This window comes from Stegostoma tigrinum, chromosome 14 (genome assembly GCF_030684315.1).
Source record: "Stegostoma tigrinum isolate sSteTig4 chromosome 14, sSteTig4.hap1, whole genome shotgun sequence".
Lineage (NCBI taxonomy): Eukaryota > Metazoa > Chordata > Chondrichthyes > Orectolobiformes > Stegostomatidae > Stegostoma > Stegostoma tigrinum.
The window spans coordinates 66677022-66690629 of record NC_081367.1 but is presented as its reverse complement, the minus strand read 5'-3'; the positions used below and the strand labels follow the sequence as shown (position 1 = coordinate 66690629).

Genomic DNA, 13608 nt, shown 5'->3' with positions numbered 1-13608 from the left:
TTCTCTCCATCTTCAGTCTGCCTCCCCCTCTCTCCCTATTTATTCCAGAACCCTCACCCCATCCCCCTCTCTGATAAAGGGTCTAGGCCGAAAACGTCAGCTTTTGTGGTCCTGAGATGCTGCTGGGCCTGCTGTGTTCACCCAGCCTCACATTTTATTATCTTGGATTCTCCAGCATCTGCAGTTCCCATTATCACTGAAGAAGTTTCTCCTTCTCTCTAATCTGAAAGGTCTTCCCTTTACTCTAAGGCTGTGCCCTTTGGTCCCAGTGTCTCATACCAACGGAAACATCTTTCCAATATCCACTCTGTCCAGGCCATTGAGTATTCTGTAAGTTTCAATTAAATACCCCATCATTTTTCTAAACTCTATTGAGTATACACCCAGAGTTCTCAAATGTACCTCACGTTAAGCTTTTCAATCCTGGGACTATTCTCATGTACCTCCTCTGAACCTGCTCCAGAAAATCTGCAAAGGGTCGGTTAATTAAGAATTTTAAAAGTCAAGTTAGAAGTGTTATTACTGGGATTGAATATCTGAAAAGGATACTGCTGGGGTAAAGTAGACTGAAACTTTGCTGTTTATGTTGTTAAGGGGTCATACATATATCATTTCTTTGAATGTAATGGACCTGTGTTTGTTCTTTAAGGAACATTGGTGTGAATAGTTCAGTGACTAACTGCCATGTTAATCAACTGACAAAAATTAAGCTTATGATTTGTCAAATCAAGTTTTACTCTGGGATCTGTTTACTATTAACTGACTAAAGATTTAACAGCCATCTTGGGTTTGTTCAGCACATTCACATTAGTTCTATGACCCTTTGATCTTTTGTTTATAAATTCTGTGTCTGATGCCACCTCTCTCACTGACACCCGAAGAAGGAGCGAGACTCCGAAAGCTTGTGTCTTCGAATAAAGCTGTCAGATTAAAACCTGGTGTCATGTGATCTTTAACTGATACCAGGGAATGACAACACTGTCATATGAGGTGAGATTGCTTCAACTGGGACTGGTATTCATTAGAGTTTAGAAGATTGAGAGGGAAGTAATTGAAATATATAAAATTCTAACAGGGCTAGATAGACTACATGCACGGAGGATGTTCCCAGTGTTTGGGAAGACTAGAACCAGGGGTTAGAGTCTCAGGATATAGGATAGACTATTTGTGACTTAGATGAAGGAACGACTTTTCACTCAGAGGGTAGTCAACCTGACAACAGAAGGCTGGGGAGCTGAGTCAATAAGAATATTCCAGAAAGATTTTAAGTTTTAGATATTCAAGGTATCAAGGAATATGGGTAGAAAACGGGAATATGTTGTTTTTATTGAAGATCAACCATGATCATGCTGAATAGTGGAGCAAGTTTAAAGGGCCAAATAGCTTGCTCCTGCTCAGGGTTTCATTGTTTCTAAGAACTAGAGAGTAGGCATGCGTGTCTATCTTTCTGACTGAGAAAGTATAACGAATGGCGTGCCTCAGGGATCAGTGGTACGGCCTCAACTTTTTGCAATTAAATAAATGACTCAGATGCAGGGACTGAAGGTACTGTTTCTAAATTGCTAGTGGCATAGTTACGCAAGTAAATTATTTGAAAGGCTAATAGAATGCTGTAGTTTATGGCAAATGAAATGAACACAAAGTAGCAACATTATACTTCAGTTATACAGGGCACTGGCAAGACTGGACCTGAAATTCTATCATCACCCAGTTAAAGGAAGGATATAAATGTGTTGTAAACAATTCAAAGAAGGTTTTCTATATGAAGATTGAATGAGTTGTCTCATGAGGAAAGGTTGGATGAGCTAGATTTGTGTTTACTGGAGTTTAGAAAAGTAAGAAGGATTTGATTGAAAATGACAAGATCCTTTGGGGTCTTGAAAGTTTACATGTTTCATTTTGTGGGGAATCTAACTTAGGAGACACCATTTAAAAACAGAGTGTATCTCCTCCTCCGGCCAGCATTTAATGCCCATCCCTAGTTGTCCAGAGGGCAGTTAAGTGTCAACCACATTGCTGTGGGTCTGGAATCACACGGAGGATGGACCAGGTAAGGATGGCAGACTTCTTTCCCAAAATGACATTTGTGAACCAGATGGGTCTGTCCCAACAATTGCCAATGGTTTCATGCCAATCATTAGAGTCTTAATTCCAAATTATTTGAAAAATTGAATTCAAATTCCACCATCTGCCGTCACAGGGTTCAAACCTGTGGCTCCAGAACATTACCTGGGTCTCTCTATTAATAGCCTAGCAATAATACCACAAGGCCATTGCTGCCCTATTGCCACTGTCTTTGCAACAATCAATTAACAACAATGAAATCAACTAACTGCTCAAGCAATTTGCCTACTCTTGGTTGGGGGGATGTGATGGCCTAGTGGTATTATGTCTGGACTGTTAATGCAGAGACCGTTAATGTTCTGGGGAATCCTGCCACAGCAGATGGTGGAACCTGAATTCACTTTTTAAAAATCTGGAATTAAGGGTCTGATGATGACCATTGTCGATTGTCGGAAAAACCCGTCCAGTTTACTTAATGTCCTTTAGGGAAGGGAACTGCCATCATTACCTGGTCTGTGACTCCAGACCCACAGCAATGTGGCTGACTCTTAACTGCCCCCTGGGGTAATTAGGGATGGGAAATAAAAGCTACCTGGCCAATGCCACCCTCATCCCGTGAATGAATAATGGAAGAAGATGAATGGATACTGAAAGGATACGATTTTGAATGTGGTTTAATTATAGGGAGAATGTCACCTACCAGACCACCCCATTCGGATGATAGCAGGTACACCTCCCATAGGAGGAAAATACTGCCCGAATTGCTGGATCGTTGGCCTTGTCCTCCTGTACAATGCAGTTAATCTTCTTCTGTTTGTCAGTAAAAATCTGAACTGCCAGATTTCCAGAGGGGTAGCTGTTGTTGTTAAGGAAATGAGGCAAATCAAACTGTCATGTTATTGTTCTGATATGAAGGACTGAAACTCGTGGGGAGGTACAGGTATTGCCTGATGCGGGTTTGAACACCAGTCTGGAGTATGTCAACCCCTCTCAGCTAGGACTGAAGTAGCAGTACTACAAACAGCAAAGGATCGTACCTTTGGTCCACAACCCATTGTAAGTCCTGAAATCCTGAAATGCACAATTTTCTTAGTAAGACCATAAGCTGTATGAGCAGACTTAGACCATTCAGCTCTTTGCCTGTGCTCCGCCATTCAATAAAACCGTGGCTGACCTGATAATCCTGAACTCATCTCTGCAAATGTTGAGTATTTTCCAGCATTTCCTGCTCTTATTTTAGGTTTCTAGCAGCTGCCGCTCTCTAAGCCTATCGTATCTGGCTCCTGGCTGGTGAGCAATGCAAGGAAGTATGAGTCCAGGAGGCTGGTTCAGGAAAGGGTTATCCTGCAATACCTAAGCACCCCACTGGCTGTGTCCACCCAGATTCCCTCTCCCAGCCTGGTGGGTAACAGCATTTGAGCAGATCCTCGTGAAAGCAACCAGCATGAGTCACAGGCGCTGAAATCAGTCATTGGCACTGGTACACAGTGGGCTGGCAATCTACCGCCTACATTTCTTTGCCACTGGAAGCCGGTGGGTAAGAAAATGGGATTGTGGGCTGCATGTTCTGTGCTTCCACTGGGTTTATTTCCATGGAAGGTGCATTTGTCACAAACAAGTGAACTCTCAGCTGGTAAATCCTCACAGTCATACCTGACAACAGGCAGAAAGAGTGGGGAGTCTTTGGGTCAGCCATCCTGTTGAAAGTATTCACAAACCACTTAAATACTTCACTCATAAGTGGACCAACCTCACGGAGGTTCATGGCCCAATCTTTGTAAACAAGGAACGGGAGAAAAGACAGGCAAACTGAGTGCACTCAATAATTTGTATTAAAGCTTTCACCACATCACTTGGAGGGAAATACTGCATGTTTGTTGTCCCAATGAAATGCATCTGACATCTAAAGCAATTCAATTTCCACAAAGGATACAATACTTGAGCCATTCCATCTGGGAAAGCAGTAAGAAACTTATTTCCATTCCTGTAGTATTTCACCATGAAAGACAGCTGAAGATCCTTTGTACAAAAATAAACATGAAACAAAGATGAAGGCTGCAGTCTGTACATTTGCCTTGAAATTTCACAGTGAGAGTGAACACGCATTCGGTTTGTTTGAGACACTATTTTGCTGAAGGTGTTGATGTTTTTGTTTTAAGAAGTTTAATACTTTCATAAATTGGGAGGGATTTCAGATAAACTGCTTCAGCATTTGGACAATACCCATAGTCACATCATAATAAATGTCAGGCAGAAGATCATGCTACCAATCAAACATTCCTTCATCATTACTGTGTGATATCATAGAATCTTACTGCATAGAAGCAGGATATTCAGCCCTTCAAACAGCATCGCAGCCAGACCCATCCCCCTACCATATCACCACGTTTCTCATGGCTAATCCACCTAGCCTGTACACCCCTGGACACTGTGGGTAATTTAGCATGACCAATCCACCTAACCTGCACATCTTTGGAGCGCAGGAGGAAACCCACACGGACCTGGAGAGAATGTGCAAACTTCACACAGACAGTTACCTGAGGCTGAAATCGAACCCAGATCCCTGGTGCTGTGAGGCAGCTGTGCTAAATCATTGAGTCACCATGTATCGCTCATAATATTTAGAGCCACAGAGCATGGAAACAGATCCTTCAGTCCAACTTGTCCATGCCAACCAGATAACCTAAATAAATCCAGTCTTATGTGTCAGCATTTGGACAATATCCATCTAAACCCTTCCTATTCGTGTACCCATCCAGGTGCCTTTTCAACACTGTAATTGTATCAGCCTCCACCACTTCCTCTGGCAGCTCGTTTCATACATGCACCACCCTCTGTGTAAAAAAGTTGCCCTTAAGTCCTTTTTAAATCTGTCCCCTCTCTCCTTAAATGTATGACCTCTAGTTTTGGACTCCCTACCATGCCCCTCATGATTTTATAAACCTCTATAAGGTCAGCGCTCAACCTTTGACACTCCAGGGAAAATAGCGCCAGCCTATTCAGCCTCTCCCCTATAGTAGCTGTAACAGTGTAGTTTAATAGTAGCTGAACGCTGAAACCTTGGACTCCTCCCTAGCTATTTCCTCTACTTGGTACCAACCACCCTAAACAGATTCTGTATGATCTGTCTGTTGACTTTGGTCTTCACCTTGTCATTCACCTATGCTTTCTGACTTTGGAATTGCATGAACAACAGACAGCTTCATCAACATGAAACCGTCTATTTTTCCCAATTCTTTCACAGCAAGGGTGTCACTGGCACGGCCAGCATTGTTGCCAGATCTGAACTGGCAGTGAATTGGATGGCAGACTTGGCCATTTCAGCATTGACCACATTATCGTGTGTCTGGGATCTATGAAGTTAAACATAAAAGTGTTGCAAAAACAGAAGTTGCTGGAAAATCTCAGCAGGGCTGGCAGCATCTGTGAAGAAAAGTCAGAGTTAACATTTTGGGTTCAGTGACCCTTCTTTGGAACTGATGGTAGCTGGGGAAACGTCAGCTTATATGCAGAAGATAGGGAGGGGCAGGGGTAAGGAGTAAATGATAGGATAGAGCCCAAACAGAGAGAAGAACAGTTGGACACACAAAGGAGTTGCTAACGATTTGGCTGGGAGGGTGAATAGTTGTTAATGAGGGCTATTGGTGATTAACTTCAGGGGGTATGTAATCATAAGCAATATGGTAACAAGGCCTGGTATGTGTGATAGGGGGCTGGGACATGGGGGAGTTTAGGCCCTAAAATTATTGAACTTGATATTGAATCCAGAGGGCTGTAGGGTCCCCAACCGGAAAATGAGGTGTTGTTCCTCCAGCTTGCGCTGAGCTTTGATGCAACACTGCAGCAAACCTGGGGCAGAGATGTTGGCCAGGGAACAGGGTGGTGTGTTAAAGTGCAGGCAACTGGAAGCTCAGGGCCTTTTCTGTGAGCAGAACATAGATGTTCTGCAAAGTGGTTACCCAGTTTACACTTCGTTTCCCCAGGGTAGAGGAGACCACATTGTGAGCAGCGAATGCAGTAAGCTAGATTGTGGGAAGTACAGGTGTTGCTTTGTTTGGAATGTTTGGGCCCTTGGATCCCCCGTGGGCTCTATCCCCACCTTTCCTTTACTTCTTATCCCCTCCCCCTCCCTATCTTCTGCATATAAACTGACAATTTTCTTGTCACCAACAGCTTTGAGGAAGGGTCTCCGGGCCTGAGATGTCAGCTCTAATTTTTTCTTCACAGACATTGCCAGACCTGCTGAGCTTTTTCAGCAACTTCTGTTTTTGTTCCTGATTTACGGCATCCACCGTTCTTTCGGTTTCTTTAAAAGTGTTGCGTATGTGAGACTATGTTCCTAATGCATACATTCAACACAGTCAGGTTTAGAACGCTATCCAAACAGGGATAGATGCAGAATAATGGTGAGAAGGCCCACCTGGAATGTAAACAGTGGCCCAGGCCTGTTGGATTAAAGCATCTGATATGTTTGTCTTGTATATTCCAGAACCAGAGGACACAGTTTAAAAATAAGGGGTAGAACAGAGTTGAGGAAAAGCTTCTTCACCCAGAGAGTGGTGGATATATGGAATGCTCTGCCCCAGAAGGCAGTGGAGGCCGACTCTCTGGATACTTTCAAGAAAGAGATGGATAGAGCTCTTAAAGATAGTGGAATTAAGGGTTATGGGGATAAGGCAGGAACAGGATACTGATTGTGGATGATCAGCCATGATCGTAATGAATGGTGGTGCTGGCTCGAAGGGCCGAATGGCCTACTCCTGCACCTATTGTCTACTGTCTATTCTATGTAGTTCTATGCCATAGGCTCAATAAACAGTAAGATCATAAAACTGACAAAACATAGTTTGACAACACATACCTTGTGCCAACTGAATAAATCATCCCTTGTCTCCGTGAAAACATTTTCCCAATTTTCACTTTCACCTTTTACTTCCTTTAACGTTACAAAATCTAATGATGTGGATAACTGAAAAGTAATTGTACTCAGTTTTTTTGGTCCTGGATTCAAGGTGGTGGAGGGTGAGGTGAGAAACAGATGGGGAGAGAAAAGCAATGAGACAGATGTCAAAAACTGTCAGCATTTTCAAACATGCAACATGTAGACAGGCGAGGGCAGCAGATACATCAGAACCCCACCTTCAATTTCCCCTCCAAGCCATTCACTATCCTGACTTGGAAATATATCACTGTTCCTTTACCAACACTGGGTCAAATCCTGGAATTCCCACATTAATGGCATTTTGGATGTATCTACAACACACAGACTGTAGCGGTTCATGAAGGCAGCTCACCACTGCCTTTTCAAGGGCAATGGAGATGGGCAATAAATGCTGGGCTGGCCAGTGACTCCTATGTCCCATGAGTGAATCTTGAAAAAAAATTAAAACTAAGCTCTCAGCATGTAACCTGTCAGGCCTGTAAAGAATCTGAGATCATTTTTCATCTGAACTCCAGAGAATGTAGCCCCAATCTACTCAACCTGTCACCCATTTAATGGTAGGGCCTCGAATAGTGTTGGAGAACAGGGGGACCTTGGGGTTCAGGTACATAATTCTTTGAAGTTTGCATCATATTTAGACAGGGTGGTTAAAAAGGCATTTAGCACGCTTGCCTTCATGGCTCAGTCCTTTCAGTATAGGAGTTGGAAGGTCATGTTGAGTTTGTACAGGACGTTGGTCAGGTCTCTTTGGAATATTGTGTCTTGTTCTGGTCACCCAGTTAGAGGAAGAATATCATTACGCTGGACAGGCTTCAGAAATGATTTACCAGGATGTTGCCAAGTGTGGAAGGTTTGAGTTATGAAGAAAGGCTGGATAGGTTGGGATTTTTTCACTGGAATGTAGGAGATTGAGAGGCAATCTTATAGAAGTTTTGTAAAATAATGAGGTGTAGAGATAGGGTTAATGGCAGGGGACTTTTCCCTGGAGGGGGATTTCAAGACCACAGAGCTTATTTTTAGGGTGAGATGAGAGATTTAAAAAAGACATATGGGCAAATTTTTTTACACAAAGGGTAGCTCACATGTGGAATGAACATCTTGAGGTGGATGTGGGTACATTTGGATAAGTACGCGAATAGGAGCAGTTTAAAGGGATATGAGCCAGGAGCAGGCAGGTGGGATTTGTTTAGTTTGGGATTATGTTGGACTGAAGGGTCTGCTTCCATTCTGTATGACTCTATGAATCGTGATAATCCTTTCACCCAAGAAGCAATCAAGTGAGCTATCGCTGTACAGCTAGTTTTCTATTCTTTCTCACGAAGTGAATTCCCCATCTTTTACTCCATCTCAGAGTAACAGAATTGTTACAGAGCAGCAGGGGGGCATTTGGTCCACCTGCCACAGTACTGCCCTCCATACTTACTATGAGCCCTCTTTGTATCTTCCTCACACATCACTGTTGCACCTTTATATAAATTATCCTCGGCCTGTTAAGATCATAAGATGGAACAGCAGTAACGGGCCATTCAGCCCATTTGATCTGCTCTGCCCTACAATGAAATCATGGCTGATTTGATAACACTCATCACCACGTATGCCAAGATTCCTTTACTGAATAAAAACCTGTCTACCTCAGCCTTGATTGTACTGAACCAATCAGCCTCATCAACTCTGTGAGGAAACATAAAGAATGGTCAATGGATTTCTTTTGGGTTGGAAGATGGTTTGTAGTAGAGTTTCCCAGGGGACCTTCCTTTTCTTAAAGTATATTAATAGTCCAGATTTTGTTGTACAAGGGTCAATTTCAAAGTTTACAGATGACACAAAACCTGGAAGAACTGCAAACTATAAGGAGGACAATGGCAACAAATGAAAGCTTTTCACTATTTTATTGTGAAATATACATGACAATAAATCATTCATTCATTCAAGCAATGTCCAGAAAGCCAGAAGTCAGATGACACCAGGTTATAGTAAAACAGGTTTATTTGAAATCACAAGCTTTCAGAGCACAGCTCCTTTGTCAGGTGGAGTTGGACACCGACAAGTTGTTGGAGTGGGTAGCTAGACAGCAGTGTATTTTCCACGCAGAGAAGTTGCAGTAATGTATTTTTCGTAGGAAGAACATTGAAAGACAATATATTACAGGTGCGCAATTCTAAGGGGGTGAAGGAGCAGTGAGACCTGGGTGCATCGATCAGTGAAAGTGGCAGGACAGGTAAAGACAACGGTAAGTAAAGGATACAGTATTCTTGGCTTTATTAATTGGGCCATAAAGTATCAAAAGCAAGAAGGTGATGTTAAACTTGTACAAGACATTGTTTGACCTCAGCTGGAGTATTGTGTACAGTTCTGGGCATCGTATCTTGCGAAAGATGTGAACGCGTAAGGAGAAAGCTCCAAGGATGAGGAACTTCAGTAATGAGGATAGACTGAAGAAGACGTGATTGTTCTCCTTGGAGAGGAGAAGGCTGAGAGGAGGTCTCGTCGAGGTTTACAAAATCATGAGCGGGCTGGATAGAGTAGATAGAGACAGGCTGTTTCTGCTTGTATAAGCAACAAGAATACACATGAATTTAAAGTGATCTGCAGAAACAGCAAGGGTGAAGCGAAACTTGTTCATACAGCAAGTGGTTAGAGAATGGAATGCATTGCCTGGTCAAGGCGGTGGAGGGAAATTCAATTTACACATTCAAGCGGACATTGGATGCATATTTGGATAAAAATAATATGGAAGGATATGGGGTAAAAGCAGGAGATTGGCATGAGCTAACGATGCTCAATTTTCAAGCTGGTGCAGCCCAATGTTGAAGCAAATGTCCTTCTGCGGTGCCATAACACTTCTGTGAGAGAAGCAATTCCTCTGCATCTCTGTCTTAAATGGGGAACCTCTTTCTATGAGATTACACTGTCTGGTCTGAGATTCTACCACAAGGGGAAATAACTTATTCATTTCCGCCCTGTCAACCCTCTAAAATTCTTGTATGTTTCATTAGGGTCACATCTCATTCTTCTCAACTCCACTAAGTCATTAATGTCGATCATAAATGGTTTATTTAAAATCACAAGCTTTCATAGCGCTGCTCCTTCATCAGATGAAGTCACTTGTGATTGTAATTTCGAATAAACCTGTTGGACTCTAACTTGCTTGGCCTGCTGTGTTCATCCAGCTTCACACTTTATTATCTTGGATTCTCCAGCATCTGCAGTTCCCATTATCATGGACTCTAACCTGGTGTTGGGTAATGTCTGACATTGTACACCCCAGTCTAACACCAGCACCTCTGCATCATACGTTATAAATAGGTGAGGCCTCAGTACAGATCCCACTTGGTACAGCTTACCAACCCAAAATGTCTTGTTATCTCAGTTAACCATTTTCATTTACCAATCCTCAATCTATGCTGATATAAACTCCCCAACTTCACAATCCATTTTTTAGGAAACACAAAGTAAAATTCCATAAACAAAATTAAACATATTAGGAAGGTTAAATGAAAATGTGAACCACATGAGGAAAACCTACCAGCTGACATTTTGCTCTGGCCTTCTTTTGCCTTTTTCAGATATTTTTCCATTTCTCTGTCACGTAACCTGGCAAAACATCACAAAAGCACAAATGCATTGATAGCTGACGAGTCCTGGCAAAGCTGTGCCAAGCACAGTGACAGAAGCAAAATACTGCTGATGCTGGAAATCTGAAATAAATAAAACAAACAGAAAGCGCTGCAGAAGCTTAGCAGCATCTGTGGAGAGTGAAAAACTGAGTAAATGTTTGGAGTCTGGTATGACCCTTCTTCGTTGGCTTTCCTAAGCAAGGGAATCGCTGGTTTGGAAACATACCCTCAATGTGGAGATGAAATAAGCATTTTGCACATTTTTTCTCAGAAGCTTGAATTCCTCTTAGTCTGACTAAGTAACAACAGAAACATACTGTAACAGTAAAATTGATTAAATTTATTTGGATCAAAACATGTTCTACCAGAGCTGGTAAAAATTTAATAACTAATCATGTTGTTTGCACATATTTTGAGTCTGAATCTGACTTCAAGTTGTCATATTTTGGATCATAGCATCGTGTCAACTTTAGGGATGGGCAATAAATGCTGCCAGGTCAGCAACACGCCCATTCCATGAATGAATTAAAAGAAAACTCCATTTCACATTTGTCACGCTGTAATTATAATTCCCACCAGTGATGGTGCTGTAGCATTTCCTAGGATTCAGTTCAGACAACATACAAATGTAAGATTTTATCTTTATCCTACGGAATATAGAAACAGAGAAATGTGCAAAAGTAAACTCAGAATATACGATGAGCTGGAAACTGAGTTACTTTGGTATACTGGTTCAGTTATTCTCCTGTCTTCTTTGCGAGGACTACAATTCTTTCCTGAATCATTTCATGAAATTTAAACCAACTGGGGATGGACTAATCAACACTCAAAAAGGAGATGAGGCTTCAAAATGCAAATTAATTAGACAATTGTGATCAGGTAGTCACCTAATGTCATCTTCTAGTAATTGACTATGGCGATTCATGTACTGAGACAGCTATTTTGTGTTTTTTTAACAGCAGGGAATATTGCTTTTACATAAATGATTTGGAGGAAAATGTAGCTGGTCTAATTAGTGAGTTTGCAGACAACGATACAAAGATTGTGAGGAAGACTGTCAGAGGATACAGCAGGACACAGATCAGTTGGAGGCATGGGCAGAAAAATGGGCGATGAGGTTTAATCCGGACAGGTGATGCATTTTGGAAAGTCAACGGTGTAAGTTATACCATGAATGGCAGAGCCCTTAGGAGTATTGATATGCAGAGGGATCTGGGTGTGCAGGTCCACACATCACTGAAGGTGGTAACGCAAGTAGATAAGGCAGTAAAAAGGTCTACTGCACACTTGCCTTTGTTGGAAGGGGCACTGAGTAATAGGACAGACATATCATGCCGCAGCTTTACAGAACGGAGGAATAGAATTGTGGGAGATATAGCAGTTTGGATCGGAAATTGGCTTGCTGAAAGAAGACAGAGGGTGGTAGTTGATGGGAAATGTTCATCCTGGAGACCAGTTACTAGTGGTGTACTGCAAGGGTCAGTGTTGGGTCCACAGCTGTTCGTCATTTTTATAAATGACCTGGATGAGGGCGTAGAAGGATGGGTTAGTAAATTTGCAGACGACACGAAGGTCAGTGGAGTTGTGGATAGTGACGAAGGATGCTGTAGGTTGCAGAGAGACATAGATAAGCTGCAGAGCTGGGCTGAGAGGTGGCAAATGGAGTTTAATGCAGACAAGTGTGAGGTGATGCACTTTGGTAGGAGTAACCGGAAGGCAAAGTACTGGGCTAATGGTCAGATTCTTAGTAGTGTAGATGAGCAGAGAGATATCGGTGTCCATGTACACAGATCCTTGAAAGTTGCCACCCAGGTTGACAGGGCTATTAAGAAGGCATACAGTGTTTTAGCTTTTAATAATAGAGGGATCGAGTTCCGGAACCAAGAGGTTATGCTGCAGCTGTACAAAACTCTGGTGCGGCCGCACTTGGAGTATTGTGTACAGTTCTCGTCTCCGCATTATAAGAAGGATGTGGAAGCTTTAGAAAGGGTGCAGAGAAGATTTACTGGGATGTTGCCTGGTATGGAGGGAAGGTCTTACGAGGAAAGGCTGAGGGACTTGAGGCTGTTTTCATTAGAGAGAAGAAGTTTGAGAGGTGACTTAATTGAAACATATAAAGTAATCAGAGGGTTAGATAGGGTGGATAGGGAGAGCCTTTTTCCTAGCTGGGTGATGGCGAGCATGAGGGGGCACAGCTTTAAATTGAGGGGTGAAAGATATAGGACAGATGTCAGAGGTAGTTTCTTTACTCAGAGAGTAGTAAGGGAATGGAATGCTTTGCCTGCAACGGTAGTAGATTTGCCAACTTTAGGTACGTTTAAGTCATCATTGGACAATCATATGGACGTACATGGAATAGTGTAGGTTAGACGAGCTTCAGGTCGGTATGACAGGTCGGCACAACATCGAGGGCCGTAGGGCCTGTACTGTGCTGTAATGTTCTATGTTCTATGTTCTAACTTTAGTTCAGCCACACTTGGAATATTGCATACAGTTCAGGTCACCACACCACCAGAAGTATGTGGTTGCTTTGAAGACAGTACAGAAATGGCTCACCAGGATGTTGCCTGGTATGAGGGACTTTAGCTATGAAGAAAGGCTAGATGGACTGGGTTTGTTTTCACTGGTACGCAGGAGGTTGAGGGGCGGCCTGATAGAAGTTTATAAGATTGTGAGTTTCATGGGTAGAGTGGCAAGTATGAGGCTTTTTGCCAGAGTGGAGGGAATACTGGTTCAAGGTGCAAAGTAGGAAGCTTAGAAGAGATGTGCGAGGCAAGTTTTTCACACGAAGGGTGGTGAGTGCCTGGAATTCTGCTGCCAGGGGAGATGGTGGAAGCAGATACAATAGCAGCGTTGAAGAAACACCTGGATAAATACTTGAATAGGAAGGGAATAGAGGGATAGGGATCCTGTAAATGAAGAGCGTTTCAGTATTGAAGAGCAAACGGTGCAGGAATGGAGGGCTGAAGGGTCTGTTCCTGTGCT

At 42.7% G+C, this 13608-nt stretch overlaps 1 protein-coding gene across 4 annotated transcripts in view; it reads right to left on the bottom strand.

The window, feature by feature from the left end:
• Positions 1-13608, bottom strand: part of LOC125457949 (glutamate-rich protein 6-like) — a 66833-nt gene that overhangs the window by 7364 nt on the left and 45861 nt on the right. For all 4 annotated transcript variants that reach the window (XM_048542766.2, XM_048542769.2, XM_048542768.2 and 1 more), the window contains 4 exons: positions 10533-10600; positions 6926-7065; positions 3998-4083; positions 2765-2920 (listed from right to left, as the gene is read on the bottom strand). In XM_048542766.2, coding sequence (XP_048398723.2) covers positions 2765-2920; positions 3998-4083; positions 6926-7065; positions 10533-10600 — 450 coding nt within the window. The remainder of the gene's footprint in view (positions 1-2764; positions 2921-3997; positions 4084-6925; positions 7066-10532; positions 10601-13608) is intronic.